Here is a 24,462-nt window from a genome sequence, read left to right on the forward strand (position 1 = left end):
GAATCTCAATAGATGACAGCACAAGTGAACAACTCAGTGACAAGTTTTTCCTGATTTTTATTTGTGGGTAAGCTTTCTTCGTATCTTCAGGTAATGGACCAATTATAGCTAACAGGGAGGATGATCTATTATCAGACTTATGCTGATGTTGTACTGAAGCAGTATAAGGAAATGGCAAAGAATGGCCTGGGGATGGTGTTCTTCCATGTATCCCTCCCTCCTTCTCCAAAGAAAAGTGCCTGTTCTGCACTTCTCTACAGTGACATAGCTGATGTTAGGTTACCACAAGTAGAAACCTGCTTCTCACCACTCTGTGAAACTGCATTTCATGCTTCTATCAGTCTATGCTACCAAGGTGAGGGATATTGGGAAAGCACGGGTAAATGCTCCCTCCACTCTGCCCCCAAATTTGCCTCAGTCCTAATCTCAGATGATGATCAGTAGTAGGGAGTATTTCACACACCAGTCACCTTGTGGCTTCTATGAGGAAGCTTGCCAAACACTGCCATGCAACAATGATTCCAGGGATGAGGGACTTTAGTTACTGGAGATCCTGGGGTTGTTCTCCTTAGAGCAGAGAAGATTGAGAGGAGATTAGATAGAGGTGTTCAAAATCATGAGAGGTCTGGACAGAGTAGATAGAGAGAAACTGTTCACATTGGCAGAAGAGTCGAGAACTAGAGATTTAAGGTGATTGGCAAAAGGACCAAAAGTGACAGAAGAAAAACTTTTTAAACAGCGAGTGGTTAGATCTAGAATGCACTGTCTGAAAGGGTGGTGGAGGCAGACTCAATCACAGCTTTCAAAAGGGAGTTGGATAAGTACCTGAAAGAAAAACATTTGCAGGGCTATGGGGACAGGGCAGGGGAGTGGGACTAGCTGACATGCTCTTGCAGAGAGCCTGCACGGGCTCGACGGTACGAATAGCCTTCTTCCATGCTGTAACCATTCTATTTTTCTATGATTTTAACTATTGCCCAATAGGAAATGTATTGAGACCACCCAAACTCATGTTTAGGTGCAACCCTTTCAGCCATTAGTCTGGCCTGGATTCAAATCAAAGTCCAAGAGGTGGAAGGCCAGTATGTAATCTCCAGTTCCTCAGTGCTCAGGCCATTTCTGACTTAAAAGATTTGTGAGGTGCAAATGGAACTGTTGTAACGAAAAGTACAAATGGATAAAATCCTATCACTTAAAATCAAATGGAAACCCTATACTTGGGATCCAGCGTACAAGTACAGGTTAAACACCTGAGCAGTGCACTTCTGTTTGTAGCTTTGTAGTTCATGTCCCATTTCCACTCCAGAGAATTGAGCGCAAAAATCTAGGCTGAGACTTCAGTGCAGTGCTGAGGGAGTGCCGCATTATCAAAGGTGCCGTCTTTTGAATGAGACTTTAAACTGAGGCCCCGTCTGCTCTCTCAGGTGGATGTAAAAGATCCCATTGCACTATTTCGAAAGAGAGCAGGAGAGTTATCTCCGGTATCCTGGGCAATATTTATCCCTCAATCAACATCACTTAAAAACAGATTACCAGGTCATTATCACATTGCTGTTTGTGGAAGCTTGCTGTGCACAAATTGGCAGCCACATTTCCTCCATTACAACAGTGACTACACTTCAAAAGTACTTCATTGGCTGTAAAACGCTTTGGGACATCCTGAGGTCGTGAAAGGCGCTATATAAATGCAAGTCTTTCCTCTTTTCTGCAGCATCTGATCCTTTGTATCTTGTTTGTGTTCTCTGCCGCACTTAATATCTCCTTTTTGCTACCAAAGAAAGGTATTTGATTCATTGCCTCTGGCTAAAGTTTGAGTAGCAGTTTCTGGTTGGGATGGTAGTAAAGCTGCCTCAACTGGCCTCTGTACTCCTGGGCTATCGAAGAGAAAAGTCAACGAATGTACTTGCTCCTGATATATTCACTGGCCCATACTCGAAATCGTGCAATGGTGGATGTTGAGTGAGAGGATTAAAGTCAGTTGTGAATCTTCCCACACTCAGATCATTGGTCTCGGCTCACACATAAAGAACGGCACTTGCAGGAAATACTGGTGAGTAGGTAGCATCCATGGAACTGATCTCATTATAAGCCAGAAAATGGTGGGTGGGGGAACGGGGGTGGGGGAAGAGAAAATAATCAAATATAGTTTAATTTTTTTTGCGATACTGCCAAAACAATCTATACCAGTGATTATTTTGGCAGTATCTGAGGTGCTATAATATCTGCCTGTAATTAATTCTACTCCTCCATATGAAACCTGCCGCTGAAATTCTGTTGAAAAGAGAGCTTGCATGTAGGTAAATTTTAAAAAGGGTCACTTGTTAATTGGTTTTGTATATACAATTATGTTGTTATGCCAGCTTTACTCATGAAACTCTAATCCCAAAGTCCAGTTCTATTCACTATACCTACTTACAGGTCAAATCAATCCTGACACCCTATAAACCTCTCTCTACAGCCTGACAAGAACGTTAGCTGTCTTAATTATTCCCAGAATCCATATAACTTTCATACAGATCGAGGAAGCAGAGGAGAAACATATGGTGCAGGTGCCCTTGATAAGTGTCTGGCTGGTGGGAATTCATGAAACCCACCAGACATATGGCAAGCAGACGGAAATTCTGACCTTTCCTGAAACTCAAAACTGGAACTATACCGGCCTATGATTGAATGTTTGTTGATTTGTGACTGGGGCATGATTCTTCCCTGGATGGGTGGTAATGGATATAACAGCAATTGTATCAGTGGAACTGTCACCATTGCCAGAAAGACAAATGCTCCTCATAGGGTTGGTAGGAAATAAATGTAAATCTGCTAATGTTTCCAGATTACAGCATGATCATTGCTTCCTCCGTTCCATAATGGGAGCCTGATCTTTCTGTTGTTACCTCTTTGCATCTGGAATTGTGTCTCTAAATCCTTATCTTTGACTATGCCTTCTGGCTTCTTGTCCTTTACCCCAAATGTTTTCCCTTCTCTTCTTTGGTATTCACCTCACCATGTTGTGCAATACTCTAACACCATTTTTTCCCCCTGGGGAGTGCCCTATAAAGGCAAGTTATTATTGACATATGTTCAGTCACATTTACAGACTACACCATCAATGTTCTTTGCCAGTTGCTGGTCGAATACCAAAAGCAATAGGTGGTATGTCTTCCTAGCCATATCGAATATTACATTTGTTAGAGATTCTCTCAATGCCTTAGCCAGTAAATGCACTGACTGGCGCTGAGTCATACGGACCAGAAAGCACCGAGGTTATGCGCTCAGTTAGCCAGGAGAGCAGCAAGGCAATACAATTGGCCTTTCCTTCCCTATCCTTCTACTACTGTCTGTCCCACCTGTGACAGAGTCTGTAATTCCCACTTTGGACTGTACAGTCACCTGAGAATTCACTTTTAGAGTGGGAACAAGTCTTCCTCGATTTTGAGGGACTGCCGATGATGATGATAATGATGACAATTGGCCACACCGCCCAGGCCAGAGAGGGGATTCCCAATCTTGTTTGCTGTTTGGTTATATGGATCTCTGGTGAGGACAAAACCAGACTCAGTTGTGATGATCCCACAAAGCTCACACATGAACAATGACCACTTGGGGGCATTCTGATGACACTTGTGGTACCATATGTTAGCATGAATCAGCATCTTTTGAGAAACAGTAGAGGACATTTGGGGGAGAAATTATATTTTCCAATTGTATTTTTGGTTTATTTTTATGGTCATCAAGACTAGGATTATTGGATCTGCAGAATAGAATATGCTCCCAGGTTAAAAAATAGCATGGGTAAGAATAAAATAAAGATTATTCTACTTTGCTGCAACAGTGTATCTTAACCCAAACTTCTAACAGCACACTCCCTTTCCCCAAAACTGCACAAATTGATCTTTCCACATCAGCCATCAATGCGGCCTTACAGAGCAAGATTTCAAATTGGTGCTGAATCATGGCGAGTTTGTGCTATAAACCTGCACCCAGGAGGACTGCATTTCGACTCATGGCCCCGATCGTACCTCTGAGGCTCGTTGCGTGTGGTGGGGGTGTGTGAAGTTAGGAATGGGAAACCTGGAAGTATGGATCTCTCCAACAACGTTTTAATCGCGGGGTGGGCGGAGAAACTTGGTGTTTGGGGGGGGGAAGCAGATGATGGTCATCACTGGCAGATGATGGTCGGGTGGGAAAGATGGTGATCAGTGGGGGGCAGATGGTGATCGGGGAGGGGGCAGATGGTGATCGGGGAGGGGGCAGATGGTGGTCGGGGGGGTGTAGTTGGTGGTCGGAGGGGGGTGTAGTTGATGGTCAGAGGGGGGTGTAGATGGTGGTCGGGGGGGGGTTCTGATTGTGGGGAGGGAGAACGTGGTGGTCGGGTGGAGCAGATGGTGGTCAAGGGGAGCAGATGTTGGTTGGGGAGGGGGGGTTCCATCCAACATTAAGCTGCACAGCTGCGCAGTGCTCTGCAGCTCCTGTACAGCCGGCTCACTGGCTTTTAAATGGACAAAATTGTGCATGCACGGAATTTTGAATGGGCCGCGCAGCCGCTTAAAGGGGCCGCGCACCCCCTCCAAAAAATTAAAGGGAACATTGGTCTCATCACAGGGTGAGTCCGATCGTGGGGATGTGGAGCAGACAGTTCGTGGTGATCAGGGTGGGATTTACTGGGCAGCTTGTTGGGCCTGGAGGAAACACTCCTGCTCCTCCTGGCCCACAAGTAGTGCAGTAAAGGCACTTACTGCACTCAGCCCTTCTCGCCTTCTTTCACCTGCTGGGTTTCCAGAGGCCAGGGAAACCCTGCCGATTGTGGTTCAAAATGGAATCACGTCAAAATGAAGGTGTGCAGCCTCATTAAAATTGTTAAATGACCAACCCGCTTTCTGAGTTTGGTTGTCTGCAAGTTGTCCCGCCTCCGTTAAAACCGGAAGAAGGCGGGTTGGATTCCTGTTTCAGATTTTTAGCTTTTTAATCTCCTGCCCCAAACAAACCTACCCATTTTGGGGGGTTCAAATTACCTCCTGATGTTTATAGGATTATGCTGTTCATTTTACCACCCATATCTAGAAGTTCTGAATACTGCTACAGTTGCTGCTCTTGCATGTGGCAAACTATCCATGATTTCTTATGACTTTCATTTACCTCAGCTGCGCTTTGAAATAGGAATTATTTGCCACTATTGTTTATAATTTTACAAGAAATGACTTGGAGGTTAGAATATTAGTCAAGGTGTCTTAAGTTTATGACTCATCATCATCATCATCATAGGCAGTCCCTCGGAATCGAAGAAGACTTGCTTCCACTCTTAACTTGAGTTCTTAGGTGGCTGTACAGTCCAATATGAGAATCACAGTCTCTGTCACAGGTGGGACAGATAGTCATTGAGGGAAGGGATGGGTGGGACTGGTTTACCGCACATTCTTTCCACTGCCCGCGCTTGATTTCTGCATGCTCTCGGCGACGAGACTCGAGGAGCTCATCATCATAGGCAGTCCCTCAGAATCGAGGAAGACTTGCTTCCACTCCTGAAGTGAGTTCTTTGGTGGCTGAACAGTCCAAAACGAGAGCCACAGACTCTGTCACAGGTGGACTGATAGTCGTTGAGGGAAGGGGTGGGTGGAATTGGTTTGCCGCACGCTCTTTTCGCTGCCTGCGCTTGATTTCTACATGCTCTCGGCGTTGAGACTCGAGGAGCTCAGTGCCCTCTCGGATGCACTTCCTCCACTTAGGGCGGTCTTGGGCCAGGGACTCCCAGGTGTCAGTGGGGATGTCGAACTTTATCAGGGAGGCTTTGAGTGTGTCCTTGTAACGTTTCCTCTGCCCACCTTTGGCTCGTTTGCCGTGAAGGAGCTCTTGGAGTAGAGCACTTGCTTTGGGAGTCTTATGTCTAACATGCGAACTATGTGGCCTGCCCAGCGGAGCTGATCAAGATTAACACCAAATTGGAAGCAGTAGCCAATGATGCTGTGACATTTACAGGATTTTTGATCATTCCTTCTTCAAGGAAAGGATTGGGGAATGAGTTATGTTAAGTGTTGTGTTTTAACGGAATGTGAATGCACACAGGTTATAAAAGCCACAGGCTGCAGACACTGAAACAAAGGGTTTATTTATTAATAGGGTAGCCATTGAAGATGTGTATTCAATCTACGTGAGTCAGTTTGTGGAATGCTGTGGCTCATAGTTTACTTCCAACTTAGATAATGAGAGTCAATTGACTTATCTGAGACTAATTAAGCCATGATGGTTCTTATTCGTTATGAGAATAGCAGGAGATGGTTTCTTGGAACCAACACCCAAAGAGAGCTCGAGAGTTAACCAGTTTTGTTCATTGTTTATCTACTGTTGAACCACTTGCTAGGAATAGAGAGAGACTACGAGAAAAAGGGGGAGAAATTTGGTAGCGCCCGGTTTGAGGCGCTAACTTTTGAAAACTGGCAAAATTAGCACCAGGCTCTAATGATCCTCAGCTTTCTTTAAATTCAGTGTTAGTGCTCCAGGAAGGAAGTGGAGTGCTAAAGCAAATGGTACCACTTCCGTTGGAGCGCTAAAGGACGCAGGTGGGGCGGTTGTGGTGCAGTGCTGTACAATGTCCCATGCAGTGCTGTCGGGATCCGGGGCTCCTTCCCTCCCTTAAAGGGAAGGGTCAGCATTGTAGGTTCTGCATTCGGATCAGTTGGCTGGTCCCTGACGGCAGCCGTGATCCAGCCCGACAGCCCTAAGTAGTCCAGCAGAGTGTCGAGCTGATCGATCACGGCCGAAGAAAAATGGAAAAAATTGAGATTATGCATTCGAACAATTTTTCTACTTACCGCACCAACATCCCCTTTAACTTACGCCCCCAAAATATCCAGCATCCCAAGCAACACCTCCTGCAGCTGTCGTTGTTTTTGCCTGGCAATGCTGCAGGGAGAGGAACCGAAGTTCGTATCCGGGCGCTCCCATGGCAACGCGCACGACAATGATGTCACGATCTCCGGGTGCAGGAGATCGTGGTGCAAGGTGTTACTGCTGCCGCAAAGCTCTCGCCCGAATTAGCGGGAGTCGTTTCTTTTGCCGCGCCCGGTCAGTAAGTCAATAGTACCCGTCATCACCTCCCCCCCCCCCCGCCCCGAGGCAATAATGAGAGTCACTAAAGAGGCCAATTTCTAGGCCCTGAAGCATTCAGTCAGGCTTTACGCAGAAAACTACAAGGTGAAGGCCTGGAAGTTGAGATGCAGGGTGTCAGTTTTTGCAGTTAGAATTTCCCCAGAAAGATAATGCCAAAACAAATGATTTATTTTTTTCACCTGAAGGGGCCGGAGAGGAACTTTCCAGATATTTTTTAACCTCATTGGGCGTATCCTTTTTTTCTGGTTTCTTACCTCTCTCAAGAGATTGCACAGCTGCAGGGATGGGTACAACTACAACTAACTTGTATTTATATAATGCCTTTAACGTAGTAAAACATCCCAAGGCGCTTCACAAGAGTATTATAAGACAACATTTTAACACTGAGCCACATAAGGGAAAAGTAAGGCAGGTGACCAAAAGCTTGGTCAAAGAGGTAGGTTTAAAGGAGCATCTTAAAGGAGGAAAGAAAGGTAGAGAGGTGGAGAGATGGAGAGGTTTAGGCAGGGAATTCTACAGTTTAGGGCCTAGACAACAGAAGACATAGCCACCGATGGTTGAGCGATTATAATCAGGAATGCTCAAGAGGACAGAATTAGAGAAGCGCAAATATCTCGGGGGGGGGGGGGCGGGGGTGGAGGAGGGAGTAGCGGGTGGGGCGTGGTTATGGGGCTGGAGGAGATTGCAGAGATGGGGGAGGGGGGTGCGAGGCCATGGAGGGATTTGAAAACAAGGATGAGAATATTTGAAATTGAGGCGTTGCTTAACTGGGAGTCAATGTAGGTCAGAGAGCACAGGGGTAATGGGTGAGCTGGACTTGATGCAAGTTAGGACATGGGGTAGAACGTGGGAGGCCAGCCGGGTGTGTGTTCAAATAGTCAAGTCTAGAGGTAACAAAGGCATGGATGAGGAAGTATCTAGTTATGATGCTCCAGGCATCATGAGTGTGGGGAAGTCTTGATGGACCAGCGGATTTTTTTCTTGCCCGTCATTTTCGTATGTTCCTAAGTCAGGAATGAAAGGTATATGGTTTAATATTCTCATTTTTCAAAGTGAGAAAAGAAAATTGAATGCAGTGAGTGAGGTTTGTTTACAACTATTAATCTGTATATTTATTAGCTGTATGTAAAATAAAGCGGCATAATGATTCGTATCTGGTCTCGTCTTGTTACACTGTTTTTATGTCCGCCTACTGAAAGATTGGAGACGTGTACATGGGAACACATGCAGAAGATAGGATATCCAGTTCACAGGTGTGTGCTATTCTTACCCCCCTCCCCAGGTTACACTATTGTATAATTAGATATTTGCCAGTATAGGTACACTCCTGAACATAAGACACTATGACCATTTACAGGAATGAGATATAAAGATTTTGTTTGTTAAATGCTTTGGTTCAGTGTTCATAGGCAATGTTGAGATATTGACTTATGTCTAAGGAAGTATTGTTGAAGTTACATCTAGCTTTGGTGAGGCCGCATCTGGAGTATTGTGTTTGATTTTGGTTGCTATATAACAGGAAAGATGTAGAATTACTGGAGGACAGCTAAAAAGCTGATTCCTGAACTGAGAGCTATGAGCTGTGGTAAGATTGTTGAATTTGGGACTTGGCTCTCTGGAGAAAAGAATAAGGAAGGAATTGATCGAGATCTTTATGATTTTCTTGGGTATGGAGACTTTATAAGGAACGTTCTCTGTCAGGCACAGGATTTGAGGACTAGGAGCCAACACTTAAAGTTAAGGGTGTTAAAAGAAAAGAAAAAATGTAGGCAACATTTTATTCTAAGAAGGTGATAAAGTTGTGGGACAAATTATCAGAAAACCATGACCGGTTTTAAAAAAGGACTAGATAAATTCTTGTTAGAAAAGGGGATACAGGATGATTGGTTTGAGAATCATGGCAAGAAAACTGATGGGAGGTTTGGAAGTGGGGACTAGATCAATCAATACTCTTCACGTGCCCAAAACATCACTTTGTTACTACATCAGAAAATTTGCACATTACCACGATTAGAAATGCATTGATGCAGAGATAGACAAACAGTGCTCTAGAAAATCTCCAGTCACCACATCCAGGTGTAAGTGCAGGAACTACCTACTAGCAACCGCCACTGCTCACTCCAGTGGACATTCCAGGGTAACAAAAAGGTTCCCAAAGGTAGATGTCCACCTTCTAGGGAAGCCAAATATTGCAGCAGAAGTAGCCTGATCCAGGGATTCCTCGCCTGCCAGAGAGACAAATTTTTGGCCCCTTCAGGCCATTTGGCAAAAAGATTGATAATTATATAGAAGAGGCAGATTCCTTTTAAATTTTCAAGGTCTAGCTTGCGACTCCCCAGGTGAGCCCCACTTCTGCCATGGAGACAGCTGATATGTCTGTTTTCACCAAGCATCCCATTGCCAAGGCTGTGTCGGATCTGTTTGAGGCAAAGGTCATGGGAACTCCTGATGTAGGACGTCCTTCCTCCTTATGCCAATTACCTTGTTTAGGGTTCACAGAAGCTCCATGCTCACAAGGTCATCTGGAAGCTGGATAGCAAGGTTGGGCTAGAGTTGTGGCAGGAATGTGCCATACGGATTGCTGATTTTTGGTCATATTATGTGAGTTACAAATAATAAATATGTCAGAAATGTTTATCAATCAAAGTAACAGAAGGCAGGATTAATACTAACCGCAGCATGGTATGTCCTCTTCAGTTGAAGACGTCTGTTCTTCAGTAGCCTGCTTCTTCTTTGCCAAACTTATGATGCGCGTAATCTTCCTCCCTGCAGCCTTGCTAACTGTGCCTTTCAATTCGGCCAAACCACTCCTCTTCCCTTTCACTATTTAATCATAAATAATAAAATGGATTAAGTTGTGTTGATGTGTAGGCAAGACGTGAAGCGAATGTTGCACTCCGACTTGTGGAATGCTAAGGAGGATTAATTGCAAGATGGGGAGTAATTATTCAATAGCTCATTCCCGTCTCATCCTTCAGAAAATGACATCTATTTAAAAAAACAGAATGCAGACATCTTTTATGTCTATAGCACAGTCTGGATTGTATCAGAAAAATGCTATTTCTTTCAAAGACAAATAATAATTTGTGCATTTTATCTGGTTAATGCAGTATCATGTTCCACATAAATAATGAACAAATTAAAGTTTTCAATATGGTATTTAAAATATGTCAGGCATACAATAGGAGGGAACAATATGATAAAGGAGATTAATGAGTATTGTGATGTATAATTTAAAATGGATAAGGAGGATATTGAATGTTTTTGTCATTCCGAACAGGAACATGGATTGAAATTTTTTTGGAAGCCTCACCCGACAGTCTGAATGCATCTTTCTGTTCAGAGTGCTATTTATTTTGTTATCCATAAAATGTGTACATGTTATGCACAATATACTATATGAAACTGATGAAGACCATGTTTTAAGTAATAATTCAGACCAAGCAACTGAACAGTAACCTCTGTTATTAATAAATACCCAGCTATTTATTTTTGCACAAATTGTCTGCCTCAACTGACTTTTACTCTGAGATTGCTCTCTTGAACCATTTTTCATGTATATACCATTAAAGGTAACTAATAGTTATCAGAATTGAGAGCACGGAGCTCTCCCAGTGCCCTCCCTCACCCATCACCACCAAAACAGATGAACTGTCCATTCATCTAATTTCTGTTTTTTGGACCTTGTTTCGTGCAACTTAACTGCCATTTGACTACACTTCAAAAGCAATTCATCAGCTGAAGAGCAGTTCGGGTGTCCAGAGCATTCGAAAGGCACAATATGAATGCTAGATCTTTCTATTACTCAGAACAACTGTACAAGGTATTGGTGAGACCATACCTGGAGTACTGCGTACAGTTCTGGTCTCCTTATTTAAGGAAGGATATACTTGCATTGGAGGCAGTTCAAAAAAGGTTCACCAGGTTGATTCCTGAAATGATGGAATTGTCATATGAAGAAAGGTTGAGCAGGTTGGGCCTATACTCATTGGAGTTTAGAAGAATGAGAGGTGATCTTATTGAAACATGTAAGATTCTGAGCAGGCTGGACAGGGTAGATGCAGAGAAGCTGTTTCTTCTCATGGAAAAATCTAGAACTAGAGTGCATAGTTTCAGAATAAAGGGTCGCCCATTTAAGACAGAAATGAGGGGGAATTTCTTCTCTCTGAGGGCTGTAAATCCTTAGCATCCTCTACCCCAGGGAGCTGTGGAGGCTGGGTCAGTGAATATATTTAAGGTATAGATAAACAGATTTTTGAATGATAAGGGAGTCAAGGGCTACGGAGACCAGGTGGGGAAATAGAGTTGAGGCCTCGATCAGCTCAGCCATGATATTGAATGACGGAGCAGGCTCGAGGGGCCGAATGGCCTACTCCTGCTCCTATTTCTTATGTTCTTATGTAGAAGCTCCCTTCTTAGTCTATCATTTCTAGTGCACATAGAGAATTTCAAAGATTTTTTGCTGTCATTACTAATGACACAGGATATTCAGTTGGACAGCATTCAATGCTGAGTTCATACTGACCCTGCAGCTACATTCAAAAACCTGATTGCAAATGCAGTCAATTATCTGTGTTGATATACTTTTCTCAGAGAAGTTCACCAGTGTGGTCACATTATTTTTTGTTGTGTGCATGTGCTAATCATCATCATCATAGGTAGTCTCTCGAAACGAGGATGACTTGCTTCCATGCCAAAAAAAAGGATGAGTTCACAGGTGTTTTGAATGAAGAACCCGAACTACATCCTCAAGGGTGGAAGATGCCTGTGCGTGGATTTTTTAACGTGTGGTGGCCGTTGCACACCAGCCACCACACGGGCTTAACGGAGCCAGATCTTGGTCCAGTGGCAAGGATTACCCAAGATAACTGGAGACCTGCTCTGCTGCACGGACCTAGTGCACACAAATATCGCAGTGTGGGTTGGCCCGAGCTGCCCCTGGGCCCCTGGCCCCAAACTCACGCCTCTCCTGGGCCCCAATCACATCCCTCCACAGTCTCTCACTGCTCCTTCACCTCGATCTCGCCACTCCTGCTGCATCTGCCCACGCTCCAATCACCGACCTGGACCTTGCTGACTTCACTCTTCACTGCCATTGCCCAGCGCTGTACCTTGAAGTGGTATGCCTCCACGCTGTCCAGCGGCCGCACGCCGCTCCTTTTATGGCCCCGACCTGCTGCTGTTGGTTTCTCGCAGGTCGGGGCCTCCACATGTGCTAATACATGTTCGATGTCAGCATATCCTCTGTACCAATGTCAACCCATTATGATAACATTTGAACATCAAAGTGATAAAGTTATGATTGCGACAGTAAAACCTGATGGTTGCATTGATTTGGCAGAGCTTTCCTTGGCAGTTTAAACTGCTGTGTACACTTGCGCTTGCATAAAAGCTAACCACTGAGGTGGTCTCCATTTGAAACTGGCATTGGCCTGGCATATATAATTTGCCTGACTTGTATTATCAAATAGAGATCAGATTTTAGATCTAATCAACCTCCAAAAGCCCATATAAGCAAGCAGTTAGAATTTTCATACAATTTCTTACTAATCTTTAAAATTCACTTACAATAAATTACCATATTCATTTTCTTCATCACTTACTGCTTTATAAATATAGTTTAAATCAAAAGAAGCTTTCATCTCTTTGAAATTCTGAAAATATTTTTTTCTCCTGCAAGTTTTATTTTATTAGACTGGAGCAGAATTTTTAATAATCTTGCTGCAAAGTACATGAATAACACTAATGATAGAAAGGATCCTGTAGGTTTAAATATATGAACATTCGAAAAAGGACAGGTCATCATTGTGTAACCTCTGGACATTATCAGCTGGTCTTCCAGAGCAAGGAGATGTCCACGTCTGCGTGTTGCAGACTGGCGCAATCCAAGATCTAGGAGTACATGCTGAGGGACGCACAAAAAATTGGTGCAGTCGCCGCAAAGGCACGGTGGGGAAGAGCCACAGTTTAAAACCCTTCCGCCACGATAAACCCAGGGGCTGAAATCAGTATAAAACTCCCCTCGGGCTGTACTTGTAAACTTTTTGTATACATAGTGCACCATGATCTGAAAAAACCTATGTAGTGCCATGTATAATGCAAGTTCTGTTTAGTAATGTATGTTGCAAAGAAATGTAACTGTACCCTCACCCATGCCATGTATCGTATAGTGCCACTAGTAAAGTAATTTGATGACTGTATTACAATGTATCCTGGATTGTACTGAAATGTATCTCGAAATGTAAAGCAAGCAAATGAATTGAACGGAACTGCCGTTAGCATCCAAATATATTACATGGAATTGCTGACCGCATGCAAATGTACTGAACTGTCTTTCAATGTATTGTGCAAATTTTTTATATGAATAAAGTATATTTTGAAATTAAAAAAAATTTTTAAAAATCAGCCTGATCCTCTCTGCTCATGCAGCAATGAAAACTTCTGGGAGAAGCAAAAAAAAAACTTCGGCCAAATTAGGAAAAAACTCTGGAAATTCGTCTACAATCCCCAAAGGCTATATTTAACTCTTGTGTTTGGACGCACCTCACACAACAAAAATATATTCCGGTGAAAAAGAAGGGCGGTAAGAGAAGGGATAACCAGCCGTAGATAAACAAGGAAATAAAGGAGAGTATCAAATTAAAAACCAATGCGTATAAGGTGGCCAAGGTTAGTGGGAAAATAGAAGATTGGGAAAATTTTAAACGACAGCAAAGAATGACTATGAAAGCAATAAAGAAAGGAACAATAGATTACGAAGGTAAACTTGCGCAAAACATAAAATGGGATAGTAAAAGCTTTTACAGATATATAAAACGGAAAAGAGTGACTAAAGTAAATGTTGGTCCCTTAGAAGATGAGAAGTGGGATTTAATAATGGGAAATGTGGAAATAACTGAGACCTTAAACAATTATTTTGCTTCGGTCTTCACAGTGGAAGACACAAAAACCATGCCAAAAATTGCTGGTCACAGGAATGTGGGGAGGGAGGACCTTGAGGCAATCACTATCACTAGGGGGGTAGTGTTGGACAGGCTAATGGGACCCAAGGTAGACAAGTCCCCTGGTCCTGATGAAATGCATCCCAGGGTATTAAAAGAGATGGCGGAAGTTATAGCAGATGCATTCGTTATAATCTACCAAAAGTCTCTGGACTCTGGGGAGGTACCAGCGGATTGGAAAACAGCGAATGTAACGCCTCTGTTTAAAAAAGGGGGCAGACAAAAGGCAGGTAACTGTAGGCCGGTTAGTTTAACATCTGTAGTGGGGAAAATGCTTGAAACTATCATTAAGGAAGAAATAGCGGGACATCTAGATAGGAATAGTGCAATCAAGCGGGTAAGTGGAGCTGAGTCCACGGTCAGATCAGCTATGATCTTGTTGAATGGCGGAGCAGGCTCGAGGGGCTAGATAGCCTACTCCTGTTCCTAATTCTTATGTTCTTATTACATTGATGCCACAGTGAATGATTATATATTGTTTCTTTCAGGGCTTGATTGAAAAAGGGCTAATGGAACTGGAAACAATGCAGTTTAAAACAATTGTTTACATTGCAATGTACTGACTTACCATGTTCTCTAATTTCTCTGCCATTAACTGGAGATCCGTTCTCCCCTGTTACTACACTCTCAGCGTCAGAAGCCTGTTTTTCATTTGATAATCTCTGTAGAAAGGCATGGAAACCAAGATTAATCTTTTGTTTTTACAATACCAGGAAGCCTTACTCTTATTTTCCCAGACATCTGCCTCGATGAACATAATGTGAATGGGATACCAGCAAGAACAGCAATTCCCACAATGGGGCTGAAATTCCTGTCTTTGCTAACTTTGACAAAAAAAGTAGTGAAATATCACTTTTTACTCTTGTCTACTTTTTCACTAAAATTAGTGAGGTTAGTTTTTTTTAACTAGTTAATATGCTTTGAAGAGGAATCTTCTAAATGAATTTGCTTATAACTAGTATCCAAAAGTTTTTCATTCTGCTCATGAACCATCTAAAGATTTCCATTCAGTAAATTCTTTCTTATCTTGTGTATAGTTTGTCAGCTAACTCGGTCTGTTTGTGGTCACCATGGGCCCAAGTTTCCACATGATTTGCACCTGATTTTTAGGAGCAACTGGTGGAGAACGGACTATCTTAGAAATCGCAATTCTCCACATTTTTTTTTCTGCAGTTCTAGTCAAGTAGAACAGTTCTACTTTGGAACAGAATTTTTTCTTCAAAAGGAGGCGTGTCCGGCCACTGACGCCTGATTTGAAAGTTTCCACAGTGAAAACGTACTCCAAACTGAAGTAGAATGGCGCCAGTGAAGATTTTTGTAGAACTGAAAAAACCTGTTCTACACATTAAAAAATCAGGTGCAGGTTACAAATTAGGCGTCCAGAACGAGGTGGGGGGGAAGGGAACTCATTAAATTCTACAATAAATCCTTATTTATACTTCTACAAATATTATACAAATAAATCCAACCTGAATAAACATTTATAAGCCAAGAAAAGATTAAATAAACCATCTTCCTACCTGTGTGAAAGTGCTTCAGGCACGGAGAATTCTGCAGCCGTTTGTGCTGAGCGGGAGGGGGCGGGAGGGGGAGGGAGAGAGAGAGAGGGGGAGGGAGAGAGAGAGAGGGGGAGGGAGAGAGAGAGAGGGGGAGGGAGAGAGGGGGGGGAGGGGGGAGGTCAGGTCGGATCGGATCCATTCCGGGAGCGGGGGGTGGGGGGGGGGCGGCGGAACGGGTGTCGGGTCGGGGCGGGGGAGCGGGTGTCGGGTCTGGTCGGCGGGGGGTGGGGGTGGGGAGCGGGTGTCGGGTCTGGTCCGGAGGCGTTGGAGGGGAGCGAGTGTCGGGTCTGGTCCGGAGACCGGGGGGGGGGGGGGGGCGGGGAGCGGGGAGCGAGTGTCGGGTCTGGTCGGGGTGGGGGGGGAAGCAGGAGCTGGCCGTGGGAGGAGCCTTATTCACGCAGCCCCAGTGAGGCCATTCGGTCAGGGCTAGGGGCTGCGTGCTTCGGGCCCCTCCCACACAGTTCGGCGCCTGGAGCTACTGCACTTGCGTGCCCACTGTAGCGCGCATGTGCAGAGGTCCCGGCACTGTTTTCAGCGCAGGGACCTGGCTCCGCCCCCCCACAGCTCGTGCTGACTGCACCGAGGGCCAGAGCACCTGCAAGTAGGTGGAGAATACCAAGGATTTTTTTAGGCGCCGTTTTAGGTGCGAAAAACGGGCGCCCAGCTCGGAGGGGCGCCCGTTTTTTTTCTTGTGGAAACTTGGGCCCCATATGTTTCAGACATGATGCAATTCGATGTGAATATAAACATTCATATCAACTCTTCTGGGGAACGACACTTGTGCAGCATATAACTTTTGTTGGTAGATATTTTCCAACATTACCTCATAGTCAACATCATGAACAGACAGTGGTTTGCTAATTCAAGATTAAATGGAAGCAGCTGTTGAATGATTGATTGTATAGCAAAGAGAAAGTTTTGGTCAATACCAATATTTAATGCAGAAAAATGCATAGGAACCTTTATTGACCCTATTTACATTAAGTCATTATGTACCTGCTGACAACTCATTCGCTAAAACTTGTGAGGCAATAACAGAAGATGATTTAGTTGCTACTTAGCTAATAATGATTGGACAGATATAACAGATTCTTACAAAAAGCAAGTCACAAATAGATTTGTTGGAAGAAATACCTTTTCCTGCTTACATCATGACAACAAATCTTGGAAAGCTCATTAGTAGTCTAGTGGACTGATTTTATTGGGGCAAAGGTTAAATCATTGTATCTTCTGTCTTCACACACACACACACACACACTCACGTCAATAAATGGTGATTGTTTTGCCAGTAAATCCATTGTCAAAATAAAGTTAGGCAACAGCATCAGTTATATGTGAACAGATCGGGGCCGAAATTGCCCTCCGGCCCGTTTGGGGTGGATAATTTGAATTAACTGGAGAGTTAGTGCCTGTAGAAATGGAGCGGAGAATGGAGTGGTATTCGGTACTTCGTTTTTTGGGAAGCCTCCTGGCACTCACAGGCACTGTCGGAAGTGGGGCGGAACAGAGTCGGGAGTGGGGCGGAACAGAGTCGGGAGTGGGGCGGAAGGCAGACGGTATCATTTAGCGGTGTCATAAATTAAGTACCTTTAGTTCTCTCAGTTAAGGATAAATCCCCAAGCTTTTCTTCAAAATAGTGGCACTATTATATCCACTAGAGAGAGCAGATGGGATCTCGGTTTAATGTCTCATCCAAAAGACAGCACCTCCGACTGCGCTTCCTCAGCCCTGCACTGGAGTGTCAGTCTAAATTTTTTGTGCTGAAGTCCCTGGAATGGGTCTTGAACACACAACCTTTGACTCAGAGGCGAGTGTGCTACCCACTGAGCCACAGCTGACACTTTACCATCAACATAATCCACTTTATTTTTTAACTAAAGTTTTTGAAGTGAAATTGATCTGAACTTCAATTGTTCGTGTATTTATTAAGCATAAAACATTCATTCAAACACAAACGTAACCCACATTTACCTTTTCCAGTTCTAATTTTGGTAGAAAAAGTGGTGATGCTGATCCCTCAATTCCATTGCACTGGCTGCATATGTCCCTAATCACCTAAATAAATAAAACATAACACATGAGATGCAGCAAATCGGCAGCCCATTTTACATCTCGCCCGCTTTTTATTTCCATTGAAATCAAATGGAAGGTTATCTAACACTCCTGCCGCCTATGTTGGGTCTCCCATTGACAGTAGCTCTGTGAGGATACATAAAATTAACCTCTATTGCGCGTTAAATTAGGAAAGCACACTGACTGAAAGTAATGAGGGACAATTTGGAGCACAATGCACAGCTTAGATAGGGTAATGGAATGAGAGTGTAGTTGAGAAAAGAGCAAAGAAAATGAAAAAGGAGTTATAATATAAAAATTTGGGGATTAGCAAGAGGAAAGACAAGTTTACTGTGTTGAGTGATGATCATTTTGGTGGTGGGGGGTGGAACATCACACTGGGGTGAGTTTACAGCTGAGTATATTTGATTTATGTAAATGTGGTTTATGTATAAGTTCCATATCTATATAACAGTTAGTCAAGATGAGCTTTCACTTTTTTCTTCTTTGGTGACCCTGGGCCTGTCTGTGGTCAGATCTGCTGAGATTATGTCTGGATTTATCGTTCCGCTTCATGCATTTCTCTAAAGATTTAACACAGAAATCCGTGTGTGAAACAATGCAAGGAAACCATAGAAGGATTTCACAGCATCGTATACAGGCCTGGTGTGGGATTGAACTATCTGAAAAGCCGATGGGGAGATAAGTTTTTCCTAAACTAAAATAATCCAATACTCTGATTCCCTCAGAGAAGCTGTGAACAATCAGAGGAAAACCAGAGTGGAAAAGTCAAATGGATCAGATATCAGACAAAAATAATTAGAATTATGATCCACACCAATAAAAACAAGATTCACTCCAGAAAGGGTGTCTATTTTCTTTCTCAGCTTCCCTAAGCTATGATTCAAGACTGACGGAAATCAGATCTCCTGGACACAGTCTTTTAACTTGCTCCAGTCTTCTGAAGACGTTCCATGGAAATGCTAACAGATTTAGTCAGAATGTAGCAGTGCACACTTTGCAAGCTTGCAAATAAAATGGTGATTCTTTTGAAAGTAGTAATCCTTTTTTTGTTTCCTTTATTAAGTTTGCTATTACCATTGGGGACGATATATAGTCATCAAAGAGTAGTGAGAAGAATTCATTCGAATTAGGTTTAATTTGCCATCTACAGTTTCAATAAAAGGAATACAACTTCTTTAAAGAGGCTCTCTTATGTTTAAGCATAACATACTGCAGTGACAGGCTAACAGAATCAATCCTCTACTCATATTTGCAAAATTACTGTAAGTTGATTTGAAAGCTTTTGACTAAGTTGTCACAAATAATCTCTTGTTACTTAACACTGTAATTTAAATTATTAAAAAGGACCCTTTGGTTTTTGTTCTAAACAAATAACCAGTTTTACTATTTTAAACTAATTAATAAGTCCCTATAGAGCAAGTTCAAAATCCTAATAGATTTATTTTCAAATGAGGCAATTTTGGCACCCATTTTAATTACTATAATATATAGGAATTCAACTTCTCATTTGTCTGATTTCTCAAATATATTTAAACATTGTCTCCTGTTATGTCCCAAAATATCCCCAGCATTGAAGCACTGACCACACTTGATCAGCTCCGCTGGACAGGCCACATAGTTTGCATGCCAGACACAAGACTCCTTGGAACTCCTTCACGGCAAATGAGCCAAAGGTGGGCAGCGGAAACGTTACAAGTACACCATCAAAGCCTCCCTGATAAAGTGCAACATCCCCACTGACACCTGGGAGTCCCTGGCCAAAGACCGCCCTAAGTGGAGGAAGTGCATCCGAGAGCATGCAGAAATCAAGCGCAGGAAGTGGAAAGAGCGTGTGGCAAACCAGTCCTACCCACCTCTTCCCACTATTTGTCCCACTTGTGACAGAGACTGTGGTTCTCGTATTGGACTGTACAGCCACCTAAGAACTCGACTGCCTATGATGATGATGATACCTAATTATCTCTCTACATCTCGAAATGTTATTAAGCGGCTGATAGGGTTGTGGGTTAGGGCTAATGGACAATAATACATATACTCTTGTATATTAGATAGAAATTATTGTTGCTGATATTAGTGGATGCTTGCTTAACTTGTTTGCTTAATACTCCTCTGTCTTCTATTTTAAGAGACGTTAATGAGTTTATTTTAAATGGGTATGGTTAATATCTGCTAAAATAGCTGATAGCGGAATATCATGTAATGCTTTAAGAATTTGGCTGATAATACTGGCAACAGTAATTTCAAACTAATGACGTGATATACATTTTGTAAAGGTTGTTGTGACATTTAGTAGTGTGTTACTGTACTCAGCTTCCTTTTGTATTCAAAATTGATAGTCTGATCAAATTGGCACTTTGAATTTTTGAAATTAGTTAAAATGTCAGAAATGTAGAGGACACTGTTGTCCATTGAGGACTATTCCAGTCTGCAGTGATCAGGAAAGTGAAGGTGATAAGGAGATGAGCGCTTCAATCCCTGCCCTTTGGGTAAGAGATTGTTTCAGTTGTTAATTTCCAAACAAAACAACTGCAGCTCATAAACACTGAACATAACAACTGGATGCAACCTGGTACTTGAAGTTTTCTGCAGAAACTCCTGTTGGCCTATGATAACCAGATATGTAATAGCAGGTTTGTTGTGTTCCTATCAACCATAAAGATCTTATTATGATTCAAAATTGACAGAACATAAGAGAATATTTTGCACAATTATACCCTTTAAACGTCTTGCTATTCACGATCGGTAATACAGGTCCTACAATTTGGTGCCAGTACCTTTAACCATTCCTCTGCTTGCTCTTTGCTTTGTACTGCTAATACAAGTGCCTCTGTTCCTGGCTGGGAGAATCTTAGTTCGTGTTTCTTGCGTCGTCCGTCTTTAGGCACATAAATAACATTGCACACGTTCAGCGGTAGCTCCATGTGAGGCTGATGGTCTTTGGAGCTCTTGTAACACTAGGAAAAGAGAAATGTCCATTTGTTTTTTATTCTTTGAGGGGAATCCACCACTGGCAATACTTTTTCTCATTACTTCCTATAAGCTAACTCTTAATAAAAATATGTATTGATAGAGTTGACAGTTAGTTATCCAAGGCAGTAGTAATTACTAAACATTCTTGAATCTTATCAATTTTCCTGATCGGATGTATGGAAAAGGCTGTAGAAGGTTTTGCATTAACAGGTTATCATTGAAAATAATTTCCTGCACCACATCAACTTCAGAGTCCAATTCATACACTTTGGATTGAACTGGTGTGCACCCTTTGCTTTACATAAAAGCTACCCCACCCTGAGGTAGTCTCCACCTGAAACTGGTATTGGCCTGGCATATATAATTTGCATGATGTATATTATCAAACAGAGATCAGATTTTGGATCTAATCAACCTCCAAAAGCCAGCATATGCAAGCAGATAGAATTTGCATATAATTTCTTACTGATCCTTAAAATTCACCGAGATAAATTACCATATTCATTTTCTTTATCACTTACTGCTTTATAAATAAAGTTTAACTCAAAAGAAGCTTTCATCTTTTGAAATTTTTCAAAAAAAGAATTCTCCTGTAAGTTTTATTTTATGCAACTGGAGCATAATTTTTAGTAATCTTGCTGCAAAGTACATGTATAACACCAATGACTTGATACTGATAGAAAGGGGATCCTGTAGGTTTAAATATATGAACATATGGAAAAGGACAGGTATAGACCAGCTGATTTATCGAGCCGGTCCTGTATTGGTATTGTGTAACCTCTGAACATTATCAGCCTTATCCTCTGTATTTATGCAGCGATGAAAACTTCTGGGAGAAGCAAAAAAAAACATAGGCCAAATTAGGAAAAAACTTTGAAATTGATCTACAACCCCCAAAGGCGATATTTAACTCGTGTTTGGACGCACCTCACTTGCATTGGTGCCGCAGTGAATGATTGTATATTGTTTCTTTCAGGGCTTGCTTAAAAAAGGGCTAATGGAATTGGAAACAATGAAGTTTAAAACAATTGTTTACATTGCAATGTACTGACTTACCACGTTCTCTACTTTCTCTGCCATTAACTGGAAATCTGTTCTCCCCTGTTACTAAAGATTCTTCTGCACCATACCAACTTCAGAGTCCAATTCATCCAATCCAAATAGAATTTGTAGCCAAACTACTTGCATTTCAAAGTGGTTAATGTAGAGCAAGTGTCCCATGTGACTGTAAATGTGATTTTAGCATTAGCCCTAAAATTAAAACCCTTGTGACTGGCATTGTTAGAGATACATAGAAGTAATGTACAAATGTTTACTTTATAGATGTGTTCAAAAGGAAATTGTGTTTTCTGTATGTTTTCTGACTGAATGTTTTAACTAAAGCTATATTGTAAGATAGGGACCTGGTTTTAAACTTGCAGTTAAGCTTGTAATTGAGAGTAGAACAAAACAAATAACCCAGACTGTGCCATGTCTTTTCAACAGAAATCAGGACTAAAGACTAAATACAGCACTGTTCAGCAAGTGCATAAATCATGCTGTACTGTCAGAATGGAGTATACAATGAAAAATATAAACTCAAACTTCAAAACTGTCTTAGGTTTCCAAGCTGAATTAATTTAAATCTTAATTATTGTTGTGCCCAGTTTCAACAAAGAACAAAACAAAACTCCTTTGGCCTCACAAGCATGCCCAGGATTTGATTCAAACTATGAATTGAAGTAATTTTCTCATTACAGTTTTCACTGCTTTATTGCTCAGACTGACAGTAACTTGATTAGTTTACACATGTGATCATTTTGTCATATTGAATAACATGTCGGGCCCCATTTTCCCCTTGGAGCACGTCACAGTGCTATCTAATCTGGCACAAATGAAGGGCTTGAGTATTGCTGACGACACAAAACTAGGTGGGATTGTGAGTTGTGAGGAGGATGCAAAGTCGCTGCAAGGAGATTAGATAGGTTGAGTGAGTGGGCAAACACATGGCAGATACAGCATAATGTGGATAAATGTGAAGTTATCCACTTTGGTAGGAAAAACATAAGGACAAAGTATTATTTAAATGGTGATGGCTTCGGAAGTATCGATGTACAGAGGGACTTGGATGTCCTTTTACACCAGTTATTGAAAGCAAACATGCAGATGCAGCAAGCAATTAGGAAGGCAAATGGTATGTTTGCCTTCATTGCAAAAGGATTTGAGTACAGGAGCAAGGATGTCTTACTACAGTTATAGAGGGCCTTGGTGAGACCACACCTGGAGTATTGTGTGCAGTTTTGGTCTCCTTACCTAAGAAAGGATATACTTGCCATAGAGGGAGTGCAGCGAAGGTTCACCAGACTGATTCCTGGGATGGCAGGACTGTCATCATATGAGGAGAGATTGGGTCGACTAGGCCTGTATTCACTAGAGTTTAGAAGAATGAGAGGGGATCTCATTGAAACGTATAAAATTCTGACTGGGTTGGATGTGGGGAGGATGTTTCCCCTGGCTCGAAAATCTAGAACAAGGGGTCACAGTCTCAGGATACGGGGTAGGAAATTTAGGACAGAGATGAGGAGAAATGTTTTCAGTCAGAGGGTGGTGAACCTGTGGAATTGTCTACCACAGAAGGCTGTGGGGGCTGTCACTGAATATATTTAAGAGGGAGGTAGACAGATTTCTAGAAACAAAAGGCATCAAGGGATATGGGGAAAAAAATGGGAATATGGTGTTGAGATAGAGGATCAGTCATGATCATATTGAATGGCGGCGCAGACTCGAAGGGCCAAATGGCCTACTACTGCTCCTATTTTCTATGTTTCTATGTGTCAGCAAGTGGTGTTTTTAGAGGGGATGTCTCGGTTGAAATTTGTCCATTAAAGAGTTTTTAACTAGGAATCTTCCGAATCTTTCGCTTAATTTTAAAGTTAGATATCTCTTTATATTTCAGGAACTCTTGTCCATCTTGCTATCAAACTGCACTAAGCAAGCAGACTGCACCCCACCTGTATTCTGATTTTACAGTGTGTGGTACGAGGATGTTTATGATGAGCTCACCTCGGTTGTTCTTCCTGACCAAGAGAAAAGCAAACGTTTCTGTTGCAATAATTTAGAAAAAATACCTACTTAAATACCATCAAAAGGTATGTGAAAATGTAACTTTAGTGAGCATATATCCAGAGTACAAAAAATAACCACAATTCAGCTTTAATTGGCAATGAATGGAATTCGCTCTTGGAGAGGCCACAAGAATGGCTAATGTTAGAAATAGAAATATCACCATGATACACAGTAAGAGATAGTTACACTGCCGAGACTGATTTTAGGGAACCTTGTTGCAACAGAGTAGTTTTATCTGAAATGTCAACACTTTATATGTTACATGGGAGTTCCTGATGTTAAAATAAGGCCTATATAAGAACATAAGAACTAGGAATAGGAGTAGGCAATACAGACCTTCGAGCCAGCTCTGCCATTCAATAAGATCATGGCTGATCATCGACCTCAATTCCACTTTCCCGCCCAATCTCCATATTCCTTTGATTCCCCTAGAGTCTACCCTCAGCCTTGAATATACTTGGAGATTCAGCATCCACAGTCCTCTGGGTAGAGAATTCCAAAGATTCACAACCCTGAGTGAAGAAATTCCTCCTCATCTCTGTCTTAAATGGCCTACCCATTTTCCTGAGACAGTTCTCCCGAGTTCTAGACACTCCACTCTATATATAACTCAAATGCACTCAGCATAGTGGACCAGCTGTACCTGTGGCAAC

At 42.3% G+C, this 24,462-nt stretch overlaps 1 protein-coding gene across 1 annotated transcript in view; it reads right to left on the reverse strand.

Annotated features, from left to right (window-relative positions):
• The window catches only part of LOC139262997 (actin filament-associated protein 1-like 1), a 232,800-nt gene that overhangs the window by 50,408 nt on the left and 157,930 nt on the right, over nt 1-24,462 (reverse strand). The window contains exons 8-11 of the mRNA XM_070878426.1: nt 20,509-20,688; nt 17,630-17,713; nt 14,668-14,761; nt 9,772-9,921 (exon numbers count right to left, since the gene is read on the reverse strand). Of these exons, the coding sequence (XP_070734527.1) occupies nt 9,772-9,921; nt 14,668-14,761; nt 17,630-17,713; nt 20,509-20,688 (508 nt within the window). The remainder of the gene's footprint in view (nt 1-9,771; nt 9,922-14,667; nt 14,762-17,629; nt 17,714-20,508; nt 20,689-24,462) is intronic.

Source organism: Pristiophorus japonicus, chromosome 4 (genome assembly GCF_044704955.1).
Source record: "Pristiophorus japonicus isolate sPriJap1 chromosome 4, sPriJap1.hap1, whole genome shotgun sequence".
Lineage (NCBI taxonomy): Eukaryota > Metazoa > Chordata > Chondrichthyes > Pristiophoridae > Pristiophorus > Pristiophorus japonicus.